General features: G+C 43.2%; 1 protein-coding gene across 1 annotated transcript in view; it reads left to right on the plus strand.

The window, feature by feature from the left end:
- The window catches only part of SH3BP2 (SH3 domain binding protein 2), a 65,919-nt gene that overhangs the window by 18,959 nt on the left and 25,020 nt on the right, over nt 1-21,940 (plus strand). The window contains exons 4-8 of the mRNA XM_030191127.1: nt 3,373-3,443; nt 7,599-7,687; nt 12,201-12,260; nt 13,629-14,262; nt 17,456-17,564. Of these exons, the coding sequence (XP_030046987.1) occupies nt 3,373-3,443; nt 7,599-7,687; nt 12,201-12,260; nt 13,629-14,262; nt 17,456-17,564 (963 nt within the window). The remainder of the gene's footprint in view (nt 1-3,372; nt 3,444-7,598; nt 7,688-12,200; nt 12,261-13,628; nt 14,263-17,455; nt 17,565-21,940) is intronic.

Genomic DNA, 21,940 nt, shown 5'->3' on the forward strand with positions numbered 1-21,940 from the left:
GATCTCTTTGAATGATCACTACCTTGTTCTTCCCAGTCCCAAAGTAGCAGAGCTCGAGTTCACACATCACTGTGCTTTTTTCTTTATGTCCCTTCACTATTGGAATTCTCTCCTGCTCTTTATTCGTTCTGAATCCTCTTTTAAGAATGTTAACGTTGTTTTAAAAACCTAGTTTATTCAATGAAGCTTTTCATTTAAATACCTAGTTATCAAACACGCTTATGGTTGGTTCGTCACCTGTTCCTTCCCCTTACTGCTACTTTGTCCAGCCCTCCTCCACCCCTCCCCCAATGTTACGTTCCTCACCTGGTTCCAGGTCTGCGTGGCCGATTCGCCGGCGAGGCGCAATCCGGCAGAGATAGCCGGCTATTTTGGTAACGGTTCTCCAGGATAGGTCGACCATCTTGGGATGGGCATCTCAGCTTATGGCAGCCATCTTGGGGTTGGCCCGTATTTGGGCATTGGGTTTCTCTGCTGATGGGGGCAGCCATCTTGTTTCAGCTGCACATGTTTTAGCCTGATTCCTTCACTATTTAAAGCACTGCCTCCAGGCCTTCATTGCTTCAGCCTCAATTGTTTTGAGGAGTTGCTGTCGGAGTGCTGTTCGCTGACCATCTTCTGTTCTTGTTTTCCTGTGTACCGGACCTTGGCTAGGTTTCTCGGATTACGCTTGTTTGCTGCCTGCCTTGACCCTGGATTGATTTTGACTATTCTTGCCTATCGGAGAACTGGTTCTGGACTGCGTCTGTTCCCTGCCATCCTGGTCAGCGGCTGTGCAACCCCGCCGGTTCCAGAAGTCCTGGTGGCCACCTGCAGCTGGAACCTCAACTCGGTGAACGGTGGTTGCTTCCCAGGTGAAGCTAGGGGTTGTCTGGCTGCCTGACCAAGTGCAGCATCACTCCATCTCAGCCGTGCTCAGTCGGGGCACAGGGGCTCACTACTACCGGGTCATAACACCCAATTTGTTTGGTTCCCTTAGACCTTTGTCTCTTTGTTTGACTGCTTGGTTTCTTTCCTATCAAGTTATTGTAGTTTCTTTCCTCTTTTTAAGTTTATATTTTAGATTTATAAACCGCCCAGATCTGCCAGTCAGGTAGGGTGGTATAGAAAGTTTTAGCAAACATAAACATGTGGAGAACTGTTCTCTAAAGAAATTGGTTCCAGTGATGCTGGAACTAGGCATGCTGCGAAATGAGTCAGCTTCCCTAGTGGCATAGGCGCCCCGTATAAGAGGCTTGGGGAGGCTAAGCCTCCCCAGCCCGTCACTGCCCCGCCCCCGCCGCACCTTTAAATATTATAGTTTTGCTGGAGTCGCGGGCAGCCGGCATTGAAGACATTGGCAGGCTTACGCCGGTTCCAGCAGCCTTTCCTTCCCTCGTTGCAAGTCGGATGATGGCTCCGCCCTCTTCTGACGTATTTCCTGTTTCTACGAGGGCGGAGCCATCATCCGACTTGCAACAAGGGAAGGGAAGGCTGCTGGAACCGGCGTAAGCCTGCCGATGTCTTCAATGCCGGCTGCCCGCAACTCCAGCAAAACTATAATATTTAAAGGTACGGCGGGGGGGGGGGCAGGAAGGAAAAAGGGCAGACGTGAGAGGAGAGGAGGGTTGCTGCACATGGTGGAAGAAGGGGAGAGGAGGGTTGCTGGATGGTGGGAAGGGGAGAGGAGGGTTGCTGGACATGGTGGAAGAAGGGGAGAGGAGAGGGCAGGGGAGAGGAGGGTTGCTGGATGGATGGAGGGAAGGGGAGAGGAGGGTTGCTGGACATGGTGGAAGAAGGGGAGAGGAGGGTTGCTGGATGGAGGGGAGAGGAGGGTTGCTGGACATGGTGGAAGAAGGGGAGAGGAGGGTTGCTGGATGGAGGGGAGAGGAGGGTTGCTGGACATGGTGGAAGAAGGGGAGAGGAGGGTTGCTGGATGGAGGGAAGGGAGAGGAGGGTTGCTGGACATGGTGGAAGAAGGGGAGAGGAGGGTTGCTGGATGGAGGGAAGGGGAGAGGAGGGTTGCTGGACATGGTGGAAGAAGGGGAGGGGAGGGTTGCTGGATATGGTGGAAGAAGGGGAGAGGAGGGTTGCTGGACATGGTGGAAGAAGGGGAGAGGAGAGTTGCTGGACATGGGTGGATGGAGGGGAGGGTAGGGGGGAGAGGAGGGTTGCGGGACATGGAGGGGGAGGGAGGAGTGAGGAAGGAGATGAGATAACAGAAAAGGAAGAGAGTAGAAAAACTGCACATGGATGAAGAAAATAGGCAAAAGCTGGATCCACTGGACAGTCAAGTTTGCGGAGGACCCAGCTTTTACTTATGGATGTAGGACAAGAAATGAAGAAGAAAGGCGGAAAGGAAGCCCTGGAAACGGAGTTAAGAGGACAGATAGCAGCAGAATCAGATACTGACCCAGCATGATCAGAAAAAGAAAGTCACCAGACAACAAAGGTAGAAAAAAATCATTTTATTTTCATTTTAGTGTTTGGAATATGTCCACTTTGAGAATTAGGTGTTCTACATTAAAAGTTTATTTACTTATTTATGACATTTTATCCCACATTAAACATGAATTAGGATGTTTTGTGGCTCTACATGAGAATTGTGATATTATGATCCCTTGTTTCAATATTGTTGACGGTCTGCATTTTCCGTGTGGGTGGTATATTGGTGTATTAGGTTCTGCCCAGTGTAATATTTATGGTACAGTAAGGTTCAGAGTGTGTTTTTGCACAAAGTTGTGCATAGTGTTTTGCAGTTGAGCGATTGTGGTTAGTATATGCTTTGAGCAACCACTTTATTCTTTGACATATGATACATAACTAATATCTAAATTTAATAAAAGGTATTAATTGTGACATTTATTTATTTATTTTTTCTGTGTGTGATCAGACAATTATGGATTTAAGCTCCACCCCTGGCCCCACCCCTAACCCCCCCCCCTTTAGCCTCCCCAAACAGTTGGGCCACCGACCGCCTATGCCTAGTGGCCAGTATCCACATTACCAACACCCGTCATTATTTATTATGTTTTGTCAAAGATTGCTCCGGCATTGGGCTACCCTCAGAGTTGACACTTTCCAAGTGAGGATGAAGTAAACTGCGGGTAAAAGCAGGTCAGGTTCCAGTCCTGTCACTCTGACACTTATGGATTATGGTTTATTAGATTTGGTATACTAATGATGATGATACATATCTCACCAGTTTAATTTCACTTGAAATTAAAACTGCTCTTTTTAGTTCTGCTTTGAGGGCTATCGTAAAGGACATGAAATTGAGCGAACAGTGTTGAGTAGGTCATGCAGGAAATTCAGATTGTTTACAGATAGCAGTCTTATAATTAAAACATTAGTATCAACCATTTAATCCTTTGATGACATTATTGTTCCTAGAAATGGATGTTATCACTAAGGAAAGAAATAGATTACTACCATGAAAAGAAGGAAACAGTGACTGATTTAAGGTAAGTAGCTGCTCTCTTTTTAACTTTAGCTCATTTCTTTTCTGTCCCCGCACACAGAAACTCAATATTAAAGGACTGCTATAAAGCTGCAGTGCTTTGGAGGGAAAATAATCTATTGTTTGATGATGTTTAATCATACAGTAGCTTGTTTTATTATATTTATTTTACTTGGTTTTTTTTGAAAGAAATTAAACCTTAGACTGAAGCCAGGAGTTTGGGTTTATCCAGATGTTAATAAACTAGGGATATTAGAGGCCACAGGCTTTTAACAACTTATACAAATGCTACGGAACCTAAAACTAAATATAGGTTTTGTTTGCAGTTAAATGTTAATTTAAATTCATAATACTCTGCTGATAATTCTGCATCTATAAACAGTGATTTATCTGTGGAGTGGCCAGGGAGTGATTGTATGCCCAGTTCCAGCAGCTGGCCTCTAGTTTACCCTTTCCCATCCTATATCCTGAAGGCACACTTAAGCCTTCTTTAACAAAGCCACGCTAGCGATTCTCGCGCAGAAAATTAGAGGAAACCCACAGGAATTGAATGGGCTTCCTCTCATTTGCCGCGGCTTTGTAAAAGAGGCCCTTAGCCAGTTGGGTTTTCAGGATCACCACAATAATTATGCATCAGACAAATTTGCATAATTCCAGAGATACATTATATGCGAATGTATCTCATGCAAATTCATTTGTGGTGATCCTAAAAATTTGTCAAGGGGAGGGTTGAGAAGCACTGATCTAGTCCACATCAGGCATACTTGGCATCTGCCACTAATAAGAAACTTTTAAATGAGCCCAGTCTTCACTAGCCACGTTGCAAAGTTTTTGCTATTTTCATATCATATTTTAAAATGTTTTTCTCTATATGACATGTGATGTCCAACATGTGGCATTCTAGCAGGGTTTATCATTCTTGAAGAAAAGTGAATTATTTTCAGATTGTGATATCTCTTAAATCATGTAAGCTTTCGAGACCAGACATCCCTGTTCCTCATATGTGACAGTAGAACAAGAGAAGGAAGCTTTCATGTCTAGAGAATGTTGTGGAAGGGAAATTCACTCAACAGGGATCATAAGAAAGTTTCCAGAGGAAACTGGATATGTATTAATTACAGGCAATTGGCAGAATCTTAGTCACACTTAAGGAGTTAAAATTCTTGTGAAGAAGGTGCTAATGTAACACCTTCAACAGGGTCCTGGAGCTTTGTTGCATCCCTTACAGGGCAATGAGAGAAATACTGTTTTTACTATTGCATTTGTTGAGGATTAAAAAATATTTTTATTGGCACTTGATCTCTAGTGCCTCTCTTATTTATTTATTTATTTGGAGTTTGCTCACACCTTTTTTAGTAGTAGCTCAAGGTGAGTTATTTTCAGGTACTCTGGGTATTTCCCTGTCCCTGGAGGGCTCACAATCTTTTCTCCTCTGTTGGAAAACCATGGGCCATCCCTTCTCTGTGTTTGCTTGTTTTGTTAGTCTTCACATAGGTGGCTCATCTCCTTTTCTTTGATACACCCTCAATAGTGCCATTAGTACCATATGTAAACATGTCAGCTGCGCTACACAAACCCATTTGAAGAACATGGCTCACTCAGCAGTGTAGTGTACCTCTTTCAGGGGCTGATACAGAAAGCATTACTGTGAGTTTTACTGGCCGAGCAATGCAGAAAGGATTTCATCATGAGCGTTAACTTGCGAAGAAACCATTACTGCACACTGCATTAAAATTCATGGTAATGCAGTTATTAACAATTGCACTACTTTGAAGTTTTTTTTTTTTCAAGTTTTTGACGGACATTGTACGCAGGAAAGTTTTTACCAGTTCCTGGTTGAGAGGAGTAGGTGTCTAGCAGCACCCCTTCTCTACATCCAACCCAACCATCCTACCCCAGATGCTTTCTTCAATGGCTCCCTTCCCCCAGTATTAAAAAAAAACAACAAAAAAAAACTTGCCCTGGTAATCTTGTGGCCTCTCCCTCCAACCCAGCCTGACTCAGATTCTCTCTTCCTCTACTAAAAATGTTTTTTTTTTTAAACTTGCCCTGTTAGTTTAGTGCCCCTGACTCAACCCAACCCAGACACCCCTTCCCCCTATATTAAAAAAAACAAAAATTGTCTTGGATATCTAGTGGCCTCCCTCCCCCTCCAAAAATTCCATAGTGTCTAGTGGGACCCCACTCCCAGACCCTGTACTTTTAATGAGGCATCACTTTTGCCTTATTTAAAGTATAGTGTCTGAGAGGGGGCCTAGGCAAGGGATCGCAGGGTAACATAGTAGATGATGGCAGATAAAAACCTGTTCAGTCCATCCAGTCTGCCCAACAAGGTAAACTTAGTATAAGGTATGATGTGATACTACAAACATATACTTGATCTCAATTTGTCCTTGCCATTTTCAGGGCACAGACTTTAAAAGTCTTCCCGGCACTGGTCTTGTTCTCCAGTTAATGAAGCTGAATCTGTCCAGCCACGATCAGGGCACAGACCATAGAAGTCTGGCTTTGCTTCCCAATTACTGGTGTTGCCATCTAATTACCGCTAAGCTTGTTTGGTTCCACACCTTCTGTGCATGGAGTGGAGGAGCGGCCTAGTGGTTAGAGTGCCAGTGTTGACATCCAGAGGTGGCCGGTTAAAATCCCACTGCTGTTCCTTGTGACCTTGGGCAAATCACTTAACCATCCATTGCCTCAGGTACAAACTTAGATTGTGAGCCCTCCAGGGACAGAGAAACACCCAGTGTACCTGAATGTAACTCCCCTTGAGCTAGTACTAAAAAAGGTGTGAGGAAAATCTAAATAAATTAATAAGACCAGTGCCGGGCAGATTCTATGGTCTGTGCCCTGAAAATGGCAAAGACAAATCAAGAACAAGTATACATATGTAGTATCACATCATAGCTTATACTGAGTTTTTGTTGTTGGGCAGACTGGATGGACCATAAAGGTCTTTATCTGCTGTTATCTACTATGAGGTGTTTTTTTTTTCCATGAAATTTTATTGAGATTTATTTTAAAAACATATATAAACAGGTATTAAATATATATAATAACAAGTCAACAATAAAAGGTAAAGTTGCAGTAAGAACATCTAATAATTTTGTGGTATGTAGCCAACCCAGTGGCCTAGTGACACTCTTGCGGGGAGACCCAGAATCTATTCTCAGAACCAGTTTATGTTCTTTGGAGTGTCAGGGGCTGAGGGTACTGTTGTTTAGCATTTACAGCAGCCAGGAAGATGCCCAAGTCATTGCACAAAAGCAACTTCCACTGGTTCATTCAAAAGTACACTTGTACTGGGTTCTTGAGAGAGTCATGGTTCATTTAGCTAAGCCAGAAGACTGGTACTGTAATCACTGAGTTACACAATGAGAACTCTGAGTATTGCCTGGGCTAAGTGCTCTGGTGATCCCTGTTATATAAACTAGAAAGCCAGAGGCAGCTCTCGGAGACCTTTGCTTAGGACTTGCCAGCCATGTGTGGCTAGCAGGCATTTACAAAAAAAGGAGTAGGAGTGGAGGAGTAGCCTAATGGTTAGAGCACAGGGTTAGATACAGCAAACAGGAAAACCTCCACGTAGACAGTACAATCAAGCAAAAGTAGAGGCTGGCAAAAGTAGAGCACAGGGTTGACAATCAGGGAAGCCCGGTTCAAATTCCACTGCTGCTGCTTGTGATCTTAGGCAAGTTACTTAACCCTTCATTGCCTCAGGTGCAAACTTGGATCTGTATATCACAGGGGAGTACCTACTTCCCCTGATTGTAACTCACCTTAAACACATGAGCTAAATCCAAATAGATAAATACATGTACAACGCTCCCTCCTTCCCTCTTAGTACATGGTGATCTGTAAGGGTTCTTGAACATTGTCCATGAAGCACTCTGATACCAATCTATCTGTGAAACTGTCTGTCAAATTTCCATCATTTGCTTAAGGCCAGACTCAAAGCCATCAAGTCTACCTCCTTCCCTGCACTTACTAAGCAAAAGCACTTTGCCTAAAATTGCTTAACCTTTGACCTAAGGGTCAGGATCCAGTCTACTCAACAGGGTTGGAGTCTGCTATGTTTTCTTTGTTTCTATATGTATGAGACCAAAAAAGGAGTTGCGGGGGTAAACCTTATTTAATATAATTTTATTTGTTTTCTTTAATGTAGTGATTCAGAATCTGATGCTGACAGTTTTTATGGTTCAGTGGAACGCCCTGTTGATATCAAATACACTCACAATTCAGTAGAAGCAGAAGGTGAGCAATATCTTGTTTCAGTGATCTACATTTTTTTTCCAATTGAGATCCACTTTGGCAAAAATGTTCACCATGAAAGCATAGACAATCTCTGAACAAAGTAACCGGGGCCTGGTAGGAGGAGGGGTCCCCCTCCAATGATGCAGCCAAGTCCAACTACTCTGGTGCACTAAGATTGCTAAGACGAACTGCTCCTACTAGTCAGTCTTCAGCATCCAGGCTTAATTGGGTTTCTTTCAAGTTTGTTAATCCTCCCCTACCTTCTCCAGAAGCTCTTGTCAGCCCCATCTCTGAAATTGCTGTTCTGTTTTCTTCTGGCACTGTGCAGCTCTTGGTGATTTGGGCTGTATGGCATCTGAACTCTTCACTATTCACACAGGGGTCCTTTACAAAGGCACGCTGAAAAATGGCTTGCGGTAGTGTAGGCGCGGGTTTTGGGCGCGCACCAATCCATTTTTTAGCTCACCTGTAAAAAGGGCCTTTTAAAAAAAAATTTTGCCGAAAATGGACGTGCAGCAAAATGAAAATTGCCGCGCGTCCATTTTGGGTCTGAGACCTTACCACGAGCCATTGACCTAGTGGTAAAGACTTACACGGTAACCGGGCAGTAATGACCTACGTGTGCCAAATGCCACTTGGCGCACGTCCATTACGTGCGCCCAAAAATAAAAAATATGTTTCAGATGCGTGGATCTGACGCGCGCCAACAATGAAATTACCACAAGAGCCATGCGGTAGTCGGGCGGTAACTCCATTTTGGCGCACGTTGGGCACGCATAGATGCTTATGTGACTTAGTAAAAGGGCCCCATAGTCTTGTGAGAATAGCACAGAGCTAAATGATTCCATAGTTATGAGGCTACACAAATAAAAGCTCTGCAACTAGCATCTATTCATAACATTTCCTTAGGGCCTGGAGCAGGGGCGGACTGATGGTGATCTGAGCCCCTGTTTCACTAACACAGACTACTCAGTAAGTACTGTGGATTCTTTTGGATTCGTATTAGGTAAATGAGACCTTTATTAGAGGTGCTAAAATCTACAATGATTAAGATATATACACGCAATGATTAGCTATATAACTAAAAAGAAACAATACCTATCTATAAACAGTCATTACATCACTGGTCTCTACATCTAAGCAATGCTAAGAGTTCCTAGACCAGGAAAAGAAGCAATAATACACTATAGTAACATAGTAGATGACGACAGAGAAAGACCTGTACTGTCCATACAGTCTGCCCAACAAAGATAAACTCATATATGCTACTTTATGTGTATACCTGACCTTGATTTGTATCTGTAGTAAATCAACAATACTAACAAAATCCCAGAATTAACCACTGGTAATATAAAATCTAATACAATAAAAGAACCAGGGTCTCAATCAGGGCAGGAACCAATGAGAGAACAGATATCTCTATATATAAAAGGCACCACCAACGTTCTAAATGAAGCTTCCAGCTGGAAGTGTGAAGGGGGAGAGATATCCGGTTACCCCATGAGTGTCTGCCCCGCCCTCGCTCTCTCTGTAACACAAATAGTGAAGGAAAACACAGCAAAGCATGAAATCAAATCGCTCTCTCTGTAACAGTGAAGGACGCAGAGGGGGGAGGGAAGAGAGGGCAGAAGCCCTCACTATCTCTGTAACACAAACACAGCACAGCACAGCAAGAAACTTAACACTGAAGGACTCGACTCCGAGGGGAGAGGGGAACAGACAGCACAGGGGAAGGGAGAGAAGTAGTAGTAGAGGGCAGGGACACACACACTCCCACATGCACACAGAAGAAAACCTTGCTAGCCTCCGTTTCATTTGCATCAGAAACGGGGCTTTTTTACTAGTAACTACATAAATAGTAGTGAATCTATAAATGATTAATATGTGTGTGGAGTAGTCTCAGAGTAATAACTCACCCAAGCGAGGAAACGCCAAAGTGATTTTATACCTCTGAGGGTGGACAAGCATCTCAATCATTGATCTACTCCATAATTTTCAAAAAAAATTTTGTTAGCAAAAACCCAGTGCTTTTAGAAAGTTTTCTCCTCCCCCCCCTAGTGAAAAATATTAATCCTTATGTATGGACTTTTATGGGGTTTGGAGTTTGAAGATTTAAGAGAAAGCACTTCCGCAGTACTATTATTGAGTGCTAGTGTGAGTGTTTTTGGTGGGGTACCATGAAAGATTAGGTATTTTTGAGTGAAGTTATTTTAGAGCACTGGGTTTTTGCTAACAAAATTTGTTTTGAAAATTATGGAGTAGATCAATGATTGAGAAGCTTGTCCACCCTCAGAGGTATAAAATCGCTTTGGCGTTTCCTCGCTTGGGTGAGTTATTACTCTGAGACTACTCCACACACACATTAATAATTTATGGATTCACTACTATTTATGTAGTTATATCTGTTCTCTCATTGATTCCTCCCCTGATTGAGACCCTGGTTCTTTTATTGTACTTGATTTGTATCTGCCATTTTCAGGGCACAGACCGTAGAAGTCTGCCCAACACTAGCCCCGCCTCCCAACCACTAGCCCTGCCTCCCACCACTGGTGCTGCCACCCAATCTCCGCTAAGCTTCTGAGGATCCATTCCTTCTGAACAGGGTTCCTTTGTTTATCCCACGCATTTTTGAATTCTGTTACTGTTTTCATCTTCACCACCTACTGCAGGAGGGCATTTCAAGTATCTACCACTCTCTCCGTGAAAAAATACTGCTTGAGTCTGCCCTCCCTTCAATCTCATTTCATGTCCTCTAGTTCTACCGCCTTCCCATCTCCAGAAAAGGTTCGTTTGCAGATTAATACCTTTAAAATATTTGAACATCTGTATCATATCACCCCTGTTTCTCCTTTCCTCCAGGGTATACATGTTCAGGTCAGCAAGTCTCTCTTCATACATCTTGTAACGCAAATCCCATACCATTTTTGTAGCTTTTCTTTGCACCGCTTCAATTCTTTTTACATCCTTAGCAAGATACGGCCTCCAAAACTGAACACAGTACTCCAGGTGGGGCCTCACCAACAACTTGTACAGGGGCATCAACACCTCCTTTCTTCTGCTGGTCACACCTCTGTCTATACAGCCTAGCAACCTTCTAGCTACGGCCACCGCCTTGTCACACTGTTTCGTCGCCTTCAGATCCTCAGATATTATATTATCACTCCAAGATCCCTCTCCCCGTCTGTACATATCAGACTCTCACCGCCTAACACATACGTCTCCCGTGGATTTCTCCTCCCTAAGTGCATCACTTTGCATTTCTTCGCATTGAATTTTAATTGTCAAACCTTAGACCATTCTTCCAGCTTCTGCAGATCCTTTTTCATGTTTTCCACTCCCTCCTGGGTGTCCACTCTGTTGCAAATCTTAGTAACATCCACAAAAAGGCAAACTTTACCTTCTAACCCTTCGGCAATGTCATTCACAAATATATTGAACAGAATCGGTCCCAGCACCGATCCCTGAGGCACACCACTACTCACCTTTCCCTCATCCGAGCGAATTCCATTAACCACCACCCTCTGGCGTCTGTCCGTCAACCAGTTCCTAATCCAGTTCACCACGTCGGGTCCTATCTTCAGCCTGTCAAGTTTATATAAACAATCATAAACTATAAACAATCATCACTGGTCCTTACAACATCCAGGCTCTTATCAGCTGGGGGGGCCCTGTTCACAGCGAAAGCCAGGAGCTTCTTTGACCAGGAAACATGGTTCTCTGCGCAGTTCGTATGTTATTCACTCCCACTTCACTGCCAGAGGCCTCCCTTTTTTATTAGGTTTAGAACTCATGTTCAGAGCTAAGGAAAATTACAGAATGCTTCTCTGTTTAGGTAAACAAGCCATACTGTGGGAGTGTGGTCACATGTTTCCTAGTCCAAGTGGCCAGTCTGAACTCGAAAACAGGCCCCATCTTTCCCTTCACATAACAAATTAATTAGAGCTGTGTCTTATCTTCTACATTCCAACTTATTTTCACACAATCAAAGTTAAACAATCATTTCCAAACAGAACCACTTCTAATCAAAAATATAGACCCCGAGTGCACTGGTCGGTCAAGGCAGAGTTGAAAAACAATCTTTAAAATTCACTTTTATTACACCCTGTCACCACCTATTTTGTAGGTGGTAAGGGCTCATGCACTAACCAAGTGCTAATGTAGCTGTGCTAACCAGTTAGCATAAAACATGCCCACTCTCCGCCCCCCAGCACCAAAAAATACATGTTATTTTTTAGCTTGTGGGTAGTGTACGCTGATCCTAAAACTACAACGGGATGCCTGAGCGCACTCCATGGTAAGTCATTTTTAGCTGTGGTAAGCATGCATCAGCTTAGTAGAAGGGCCCCTTTAGTGGGGGGAGGGGGGAGGTCCACTCTTCCATGGAGAACAGTTTCCAGCTAGGAAAAAAAATAATGTAACCCATTTAAGAATTTTGAATGATAGGGAATTTTCCCCAAACGTTCTGTTGGTAGTATTAATGAATGTCTGTAAGAGCTGTTCTTTCCATTAACAGATGTTCAGGAAGAGGATGACGATGAAGAAGGCGAATATTTGGAGCCAAATGGTACAGAAGGCAAGTTATGTGAATTGTAGAAGCCTAAGAGTGTTCTGTAAAAGGATCTCTGTAGATGTACTTGGAACAAAAAAAAGGGCAACACTGTTTTTATTTCAAGGATTTGCTTTAGATTGTTCTTCTTGAATGAATAAGCAGCAGCTCTTCTGTACTGCCTTAGAAAGGCAAGGGAAAACCAAGCTTCATTGTTTTAGTTTTCAACATTTTTATTGATGACAATCAAAATTTTGATACATTCCACATCTGGCCCAAATAACATAGCAACATCATAACATGTATAACAAAAAGCCAGTGATTGAGTCCGTCATCAATTTTTTTGCTTTCACCTTTTCACCCCTCCCCACCCATCTTCCCCCCTCCTTGCTCCTTTCCCCTCCCGTTACCCTCTCCCCTCCCTCGCGTGCAGCTTCATTGTTTTAATGGTCCCACACCAACCTGGTGTAACAATCTCTCTCTGATTCAGAGAGAAGTAATATAACAATTCACTGAACAAGTATTTAGTGGGGGGGGGGGGGGGTTACTATTTTAAATATTTTCTATATATTTTAAATGTCAGTGTTTGGGGGAATTTCATGTATGTAAGCTCTGGTTGGATAAATGCCGCAAATTTATATAATCCTAGATCCCTGTATTTCTGTGTCAAAATTCACATGTAAAAGGGGTGTTCCACTGAAGACTGCTCCTTTCTTTGGGACCAGTAAAAACTATATTAAGTTAGACCAATAAAAAGTTATCACCATATATTTTTTTATTTTGTAATCTTTAATGCTGTGCATTCAAGGGGGCCAATGTGGCAGTCACACTACTTTATTGAAAAAAGTAAAAAGAGAATAGTCTATTTCACTATTTACAAAAACATGCATGAAATATATTTCAAGTCCTTGGTTATTTTAATTAGAAAAAGAGTCAGGTTGATTCTTGATGGTCTCTTAATTAATGGAAATATGAATCCAATGATAAAATCTCAATTTTAGGGGCTCTGTGCCAGTTAGAAAATGTGGATCGCTCAGGCTCCAGTGGCCAAACGCGAATGCTAGAGCCATCAGCACCAGACTAGTTCCTGCATTTGCCTGCACCCTAGGATCAGAGACAGTGAGGCACATGAGCCCAGGCACAGTCCTCCCGTAGAAGTACCCCTATGATCAGTGCTAATAACCTACATAAATCTACATGTTATTGGTACTGATCATGGGAGAGTTAGTTCCCTGCACTATTCCAGCGGTATTTTTCCCCCACGCTATTCATAACAGCGTGGGGAACTGATCATCGGCCCTTCAGTGAGGAAAAGATCCAGAAAGAGTATTCTGCTTGGAGAACAAATATAAGATGAACTGTGTATATGTGTTTTGTTGTTTGTTTTCTGTACAGATTCCTGTAACACCATGGTTCATCCGCCATCTTACCCTCCTCCACCAGTGCCTGTGATAGGCAGAAACGTATACCCCGGAATTCTGAAGGCGCACACCTTTCCAAGCATGTCTGCTGGGCCTCAGCTACCACCACCACCTCCAAAACGCAGCTTACCTGAGATAAATCCTGAGGACTTAGAAAAGCTGAGAGGAGAAGAACTGCGCTTCCCCAGAAATGCGCATTCTATGCCAGCGAAACCACTACCGGTGCTGCCAGGAAGCCGAAGCAGTGAGCCCCCACCTGTACCTCCCGCTTCCTATCCCAGAATAGCTGCTTTGAACAAGAAAACACATTTGAAACCACCAGAGCCCGAGGTGCCCAGACAGATACTGTCAAATCCCATTTGCAAAGAATTGGAGCAAAAATTGAACCCCTTGACTGTTTCCATGAATGTTGGTGCCCATGGACCACCTCCAGTGCCAGCCTGCAAACCCAAAATAAACAGCCCTAAACAGATAGGAACTGTTGCTTTGCCAGCTGAACTTACCAAACCTGGATTGTTCAAGCCCCCAGTGTTGCCTAAGCCATCACCTAAATCAGCAATCCCTACTAAGAAGTCTAGCCCTGAGACACTGCCGGCTCCCCAGTTACAGTACGTTTGTAAAATATTATTCCAACTGTTGTGCTGCTTTTTGTTTGTTTGTTTCTTATTTTGTCAGCAGTTATCAGTAAGACAGAACTTTTGTTTTTCATACTCTTTGAATAATGAGTTCGGCATACGCTTGACTTCTGATAGAAAATCAACAGGATGTCTCAAGCAGACAGCTTTGTTGGCTTTATTCTTTGCTCAGTAATATCTCCTGACCACATATCTTTAAATTTTTCAGCAGCAGTAAAAATACAAAAGTGCCTCTGGTGAAATTTCAAGAAGACAGGAGGAGCCTCCACGGAAAGTCAAAGCAAAACAGCAAAAGTAGAGGCTGACAAATGTGCAAACCAATAGGGAGATGATCGGTTGGCTGTTCTTTTGTTCTCTCTGTGGATTAACTTGCATACATAAAGGAATTATTCAAGCCTACCAGCTTCTTCTCAGAGAAAGTTGATTGTGACCCCTGAGGCAGGCGCTTTGGCGCCGAAACACGGACCGTGTCAGGTCCTTGATATGAATATTCTGAATAAACTGGTTTTTGATATCATCTCCCTATTGGTTTGCACATTTGTCAGCCTCTACTTTTGCTGTTTTCTGTTGAAATTTCAACATGCAACTTTAAATGGATTTCCTTAAAAAATTTTATGCCTTCTATTTTTGTGTTAAAGGGTTGAACACACAAGTTATCCATTCAGAGGCTGATGTTTGCTGCTGAACGAATAGCTTTTAATTCCAACCACAGCCCACCATATACCATTCTCCCTTTTAAACTATATAACTTTGGCCATTTTCCCCTGGATTCTATATATGGTGCCTGAAAATCTGCATTGGAAACCGAGGCTTATTCTATAACAATGCACATAACTTAATTGGTTAACTAGGTAACCAGCGCTGTTAATTAGATGTTAACAAGCAGCACTAATTGGGAATAATTGAGATTTACGCATACAGCTCGCTAACCCCCCTATTGCTAAGTCACGCTAGCGGCTACTGTGTGCTAATGCTGACACAGTCTGTCACTTTGAATGGGCAGTGTCGACATTGCCATGCGGCTTAGTAAACGGGGTATCTGATATAAACACCGAATAATGAAATATGGCATTTTAATCAGGAAACAGACAGTTTTCAACCCCGATGCATGATCACACCCTAACACTTTGTCTGAATCACCCCAACCTATTTACCGATACTTCTTTACTGTACTTGTCACTGTAATAGTACTCCTATACTGTATTTGTTCACACCGGAGTTTGTAACCACCTCTCTGGAACTATGTAAGCCACTTTGAGCCTACTAATAAGCGGGAAAAGGTGGGATACAAATGTAACAAATAAAATAAATTCTAAGTCACACAGTTGAAAAGGGGACGTGGCCATGGGCGTTTCTAAATCTATGCGCACTACTTTAGAATACACCTGATCTGCACCTAATGTAGGCGTCAGGATTTACACCAAGTAAACCGTGGCCTAAATGGACACAACCAGATTTGGTCGCATGGCAAGCCACTCGGCATATTCTGTTTACTATGTGGAAATTTACGTTTATTCTATGAAATTTAGGGTACTTTAGAGAATACGTCTAGGTGTAATTTTTTCCTACATGGATTTTTCAGGTGCCGTATATAGAATCTAGTCCGTAGCAATTTAAACAGCACAATCATATATTCATCCACCCCAGATTTTAAAGAAAACAAACATATGCTGTCAGTGTTACTGCTGACTGGATTAAGTGCTCCTGGAGCCTGCATATGTGTTTTATGTAATGTACATGTGTGTATTGGAAGTGCAAAGACCACTGGTCTTCTCTAGCAGCCTGAGGATAAATAAAGTTATTGGCATCTTTAGTTCTGCCAGTATATGTGTAGCCTAAACTAGGCCCATAAAACCACAATTACAAGGTCAGATGCTGCTGATGAAAGAATTTTTTTTTAAGTAGTTAGATATGGAAATCTATGTTTGTTACCTCACTGTTTATAGGTAATCTAATTATTGGATATCATCAAAGTTTTCTTGCACAGGTATGGCAAAAGTTTTAGTGTAGCTGAGTAATAAGAAACTTGCCTCTTTATAAGGGAGCAATTTTTGGGTAGCTTTGGTGCCCTACTAATTTGTGCCAGAGGTGTGCTTTGGCGGGGGGGGGGGGGGGGGGGGGGGGGGGAGAGGAGTTGTTTGTTTGTTTTTTTGATACGTAAAAACTAATCTTGGTTGTTTACAAAATGGGGATTTTTTTGAATAATTTATAAATCAAGTTGTCAACTTAACAGATGCTTAACAGTTAAAGTTGTATTAACAGCATCTGTTAAGCTGACAACATGATTGCTTGTATGACTGACACTGCTACCACAGCACTGGAGCAGAAGAGAACAATGAACTTCCTTGTTTGGGGCCACAAGGCCTGAATTTGAAACATTTGGAGGAATAACAGAGAGGTTTGTGCCAGGCACAAAGGACATCATAAAGACAGTGGGGATAGGTATGAGAGCACTTAACTATTCCTGACCCAAAGCTTACTATCTTGAGTACACAGCTCTTTGAGCAGGGACTGTCTTTCTTCTATGTTGTGCAGCGCTGCGTACGCCTTGTAGCGCTATAGAAATGCTAATAGTAGTAGTAGTACACAGGAATAGGGAGTTTTACAGGGTGCCAAGCATGTATATGGAAAGCCAAATAGGAATATTTGCTTTGCTAACATGATAGATTCCTTCTTTTTTTTTTTTATTCGCATGAAGTCTTTATTAAACAGGAAAACAAACAAGACTGCTTCAATAACATTTAGAATGATGCACTTCTTCATAAGTTTGTACAATCATATAAGAAATAATCAGTGCACCCCCTTTCTACAACCATACCTGTCATATTGTAACCGCTGTGAACTTCAAGTTTGTATAAGGTTTTCATAACAGTGAAACCCCCTATAGATTCCTTCTTTAAAGAAGAAAATGTTTTAGGTGTTAGTATATCTCCAAATTCAGTTTACATGAAGCCATTTCCTTAGTAACATGTCATGTATGAAAGTTGGTATACAGTATAGCCCTCATTCCTCTATCAGGATCAAGCAGCATCTGTAGCTCCATCTCCTTGCTCCACCATTCTTCCTAAAGCACCAGTAGGCAACAGGAGGGGATCCACGCTTCTGAGCTGATCAGCATGTTCTTTCCCTAGAAATTCTCTATTTCAGTTCTGTTTGTTTCTCCCAGGAGGTCACCACCGGATGGGCAGAGTTTTCGAGGGTTTTCCTGTGAGAAACCAGTTGTTCCTGTACACTTCCATGGAGAGCATGATGATGAGGATGAAGACTACGAAAAAGTTAGTTGGGAAGGGTGGGACTTTTTTTTTTTAGAGACAGCAATACCGGTCCTTGCTTACTGCTTTGGCATCTGGATTCCTACTTCATTTTTGTTTTGTTTTTAAACATACTTTTTCAGTTTAAGAAGAAATCCTGTAAATGACATTTGCCACTTCAGAATCACACAGTTTTTATTAGCGTGACCATTTTCAACATTTTATATATGGAGGTAATTTTATGAAGCAGTTTCCTCATGTAAGGCATATTTTATACATGGAAAATGACTCAGTTGTGTGGCCAATTATTCATGTACAAGTATGTGTGCTGAAAACATAGTATGCAGAACTGGCAGGGAGATTGGCACTGTTACTGCCTAGATTAATTAAATATGTACATTTTAAAAATGTGTGCATTCACTCAAAGAATACACGCACACAGCAAGGGTAGATCAGTGCTTTAGGATGTGTGTGCTTGAGGCTGATTCTGAGTGCCTACTTTTATAAAGACATACCCTTTGTTTAAATAAAATTCCCCCCCCCCCCCACCACCACACACATGCACACAGAGGTTAATTTTATAACAGGCTGTCTAATTTGTGTGACACATACCCACACAGCTACTTTATAAAGGGACAATATGATGGCAGTTCTGTAACTGGACCCTTCCGTTTAGGTGCGCTGATACAACGCAGGGAGCACCTATTCTATAACAGCATCTGGGCTCAGATCCAGTTATAGAATAGTAGCATAAGTCACTATCAGTGTGCCTAAATTTATTTGCCTACAGTTACACCACCACCTCCCCCGCAGAGACAGCCTGCACATCTATTGCAACACTGCTGCAGGAACTCTCAGCCATTTTGCTAGAGGAACCAGTGGGGGCAGGAGTGATTGTAATTGCTCCTGCCTCAAATAGGCTACTAGGACACCAGGGAAGTTAAAGATAGGCCTGAGGAAAGCCTTTGGGTGGGTGGGGTCTGGCTTGGCGGCACCCTCTGTCCTCCAAGGGAGTGGTGCAGGTGGCCGGCTCAACCCAGCCTGTCTGGGCCAAGTCTCTGTGGGGGTGGCGCGTGGATAATGTCGTCCCCCCCCCCCCCCCAGCAATGGCCGTATGGCACCCCTCCTCCCCAGCAGCAGCACTTGTTCTTTGTGGGGGGGCAGGGGGTAGATGCTGGTGCCCAGGAGGATCCACTGTTTGCTAGAGGTGTAGGTTTCAGTATCGGTTGAAACCAACAGCAAATTTCAGCCGCCGATTCGGATTTCTGTCGAAAATGAGAATTCCCATTTCGGTCGGCCTCTTACACCCATGTCCCACTTATGCACCCCCCATATGTATACCCCCTCTTGAAGTACATGCAGAAGTTGCCTCTACATCCATGCTCATTGGCTTTAAAAGTTGAGCCACGAGCAGCAATGCCAGAATCCTTCAATGTGGCGTGTGTCTTGTCTCATTCCCATCTGTAGGTAATGTCAGATTTAAGAGATTATTGTCTACTTCTATTTCTTATAAGGCAGTATCATTTTGGAACTCCTCACCGTTAGAGATTGATAGGAAGTACTTATTTTTAGGAAGTCACTTAAGACTTTTTTTATTTCAGAAGTATTTCAATGTATAGAAATTGGTTTATAGTTAAAGTTCATTTATTATTACTGTACTTATTAACTGAGTGATCAATGTAATAACTGAACATGTGGTTCCCGCTTGGAACTATTCATGGTATTAGCAGGATATAAGTCTACTATAATGTAATGTAAATGTTTTGTTGTCTGAGACATCTAGACCTTAACGATATTCTCTTCAGTACACTTGCAAAGGCTCAAATTTAGGGCATCTTTAAAAGTGCCAGTAAAGTGCAGGCACCTCAGTGCAGATGACCTTCAGGGTGCAGCCTCTAAGTACTAACTGGTACAGGCATCTCTTGCACTGCTTGTGCCATCCAAATGTCTGCAATAAGGCCATAGCACTGGCCTGAATTCTCCACCCTTAGCACAGACAGTTCAGCACCTTTCTAGTACAGTTTGTAACAGCTATTTTCCAGCACAGATTTCAATGCACTGTGATCTGTCCAGAGCAGAACCAACAGACATTATCTTCTCCAGTCGTAATGCAGACATCCAAATTGTAATGTCCTACATAAAGGTCTTCAGGCTAACCACCACTTTAGTTTTGGTCATGGTAGTCAATGAGTTTTTCTGTCACTTTCACTGTCTCTACTTGTGGGGCATACATAGTTATACTCTTTTGGGATGTAATTGGGAATGTGACATTTAGTACTAAGTAATGCCACACTGGGAAAAAGACCAAGAGTCCATCGAGCCCAGCATCCTATCCAGGCCAAGGGCACCTGGCAAGCTTCCCAAACATACAAACATTCTATACATGTTATTCCTGAATTGTGGATTTTTCCCCAAGTCCATTTAGTAGTGGTTTATGGACTTGTCGTTTAGGAAACCGTCTAAACCCCTTTTTAAACTCTGCCAAGCTAACCGCCTTCACCAGTATAGTGTCTGGAAAGTAATTGTGTTCTCTTTATCTATAGTAGACCCAAATTCATAATACCTAAACAATAACAGAACTAACTCTACACCCAAAGGTTATATAAAAATAGACTGCTGATGTATTTACAAAAGCAACAAGAACAGTGATTCTTCTTGTGATTTCCAGTGACTTCAAAAGGTGTGCCCCAAAGTAGTGATGGACCTGTAAAATTGGTGCATAGAGTGCCTGGCTAACACTTTTTCTCTATTTAAAATTCAGTTCAGGATCACAGGGCAAATCAAGTCCAGCAGGAGACACATTTTGGCTCCTTGAAGGCCGACCTATCAACATCGGCACTGGAAGCGTTGAGCTCGATGGCTGCCCAGACATCAGCTATCACTGGGATCACACTGGCTTCAAGGAGGTTTCCACCTCCCTTGACATCAGACACTGATAGTCAGTCCTGGTACTGGTCAGCTTTGGACCCGACACCGAGAACACATACGGATTTGACGTCATCATCATCATTGGCGGCACTGAAGTACCATGATGCTCAGTGTCTGGGAAAATCCAAGAAGTACAAGCATTGGTCCTCTTTGGCACATGGTGCCTGGAGCACTAGGGCATTGGCATCATCGGTACCTAAAAGGTTCCAGCACCAAGAGGAGCGCACCTCCTCCTTGCTGGAGGTGCCAGTGCACCTGTCTCCGGACAGCCAGGTTCCCACTTTTGGTTTAGCACCGGCTTCTTAACAGGCTGTCCCTGTCTTGGCTCTTCAGCCTTTGCCAATGCCTTCCTTCAATTAGTGTAACCAAGCCATAATCAGTGAGGAGCTGGTGCATGTGCTACAGCTGCACACTGCTCAGGCATCGAGGGCACTTGCGCCAACAATAGCTCAGCCCCCACTTCTTCCTGAGGCTCCTACCTTGCCTGCAGAGCAGTCTTCAACACCGGCGCCTCAACGGATGTCACTGTTGATGTCAACCCATGCAGTAGAACTCTCGACACCAGGGGAGGAAGCCTCCAGAGTCTGAGGGGTAGGGCTGTACCCTAGCACCCTTCGGGGCATGAGTATATGTCATGGGATCTTAAAGTTGTTCTCACCCAGCTGATGAAAAATCCTTTTGAGCAGCTTGACTCCTGTATCTGATAGCTGATCCACCTTACTCTAAGTTTCATCATAATAAAGTAGTTTGTTGCTAAGGTGATGTTGGAGTCCATCTTAACCAGTCAATTGTTCTGCCAACATTTTTCCCAAAACCACATGCCCAACCTTACAAAAGCCTTAGCCTTCTATCTGGAGTGGACTAAAGCCCATAGGCAGTCCACCCAGCTTTTTGTTTCTTTGGCCCAAACAAGATGGGGGTAGCCATCAACAAACTCACAATTTCCAACAGGCTAACAGATTGCATCTCCTTCACTTATGCCCAGGCTAGGCTGACTCTTGAGGGTCATGTCAGGGCTCATAATGTCAGAGCCATGGCTGAGTCAGTAGTCTACTTAAGGTCAGCTTCCATAGAGGAGATTTGCAAGGCTGCGACGTGGTCTTCGGTCCACACATTTACATCTCACTAATGCCGTGAGCAGGATAACCAATGTGACAGCTACAGTCACACAGTCCTGCAGAATCTGTTTGGTGTCTAGAATCCAACTCCGCCCTCCTAGGCCCAATTTTCTTATGTTCCAGGTCGCACCTTCACAACTAGTATGTATATCATTTCAGGTTAATTGACTTTGAGGCCTTGACATTTCACGTCCCTATTGGCCCAGTATTGTTGTTCTCAGAGAATCTAGTAGCTAGGGATTCCCACATATGAGAAAATAACTGGCCCAACTTGTCCTCTGAGAAAGCAGTTACTCACCTGTATCAGGTGTTCTCCAAGGATAGCAGGCCAGGTATTCTCATATACCCTCCCAC

Source organism: Microcaecilia unicolor, chromosome 2 (genome assembly GCF_901765095.1).
Source record: "Microcaecilia unicolor chromosome 2, aMicUni1.1, whole genome shotgun sequence".
Classification (NCBI taxonomy): Eukaryota; Metazoa; Chordata; class Amphibia; order Gymnophiona; family Siphonopidae; genus Microcaecilia; species Microcaecilia unicolor.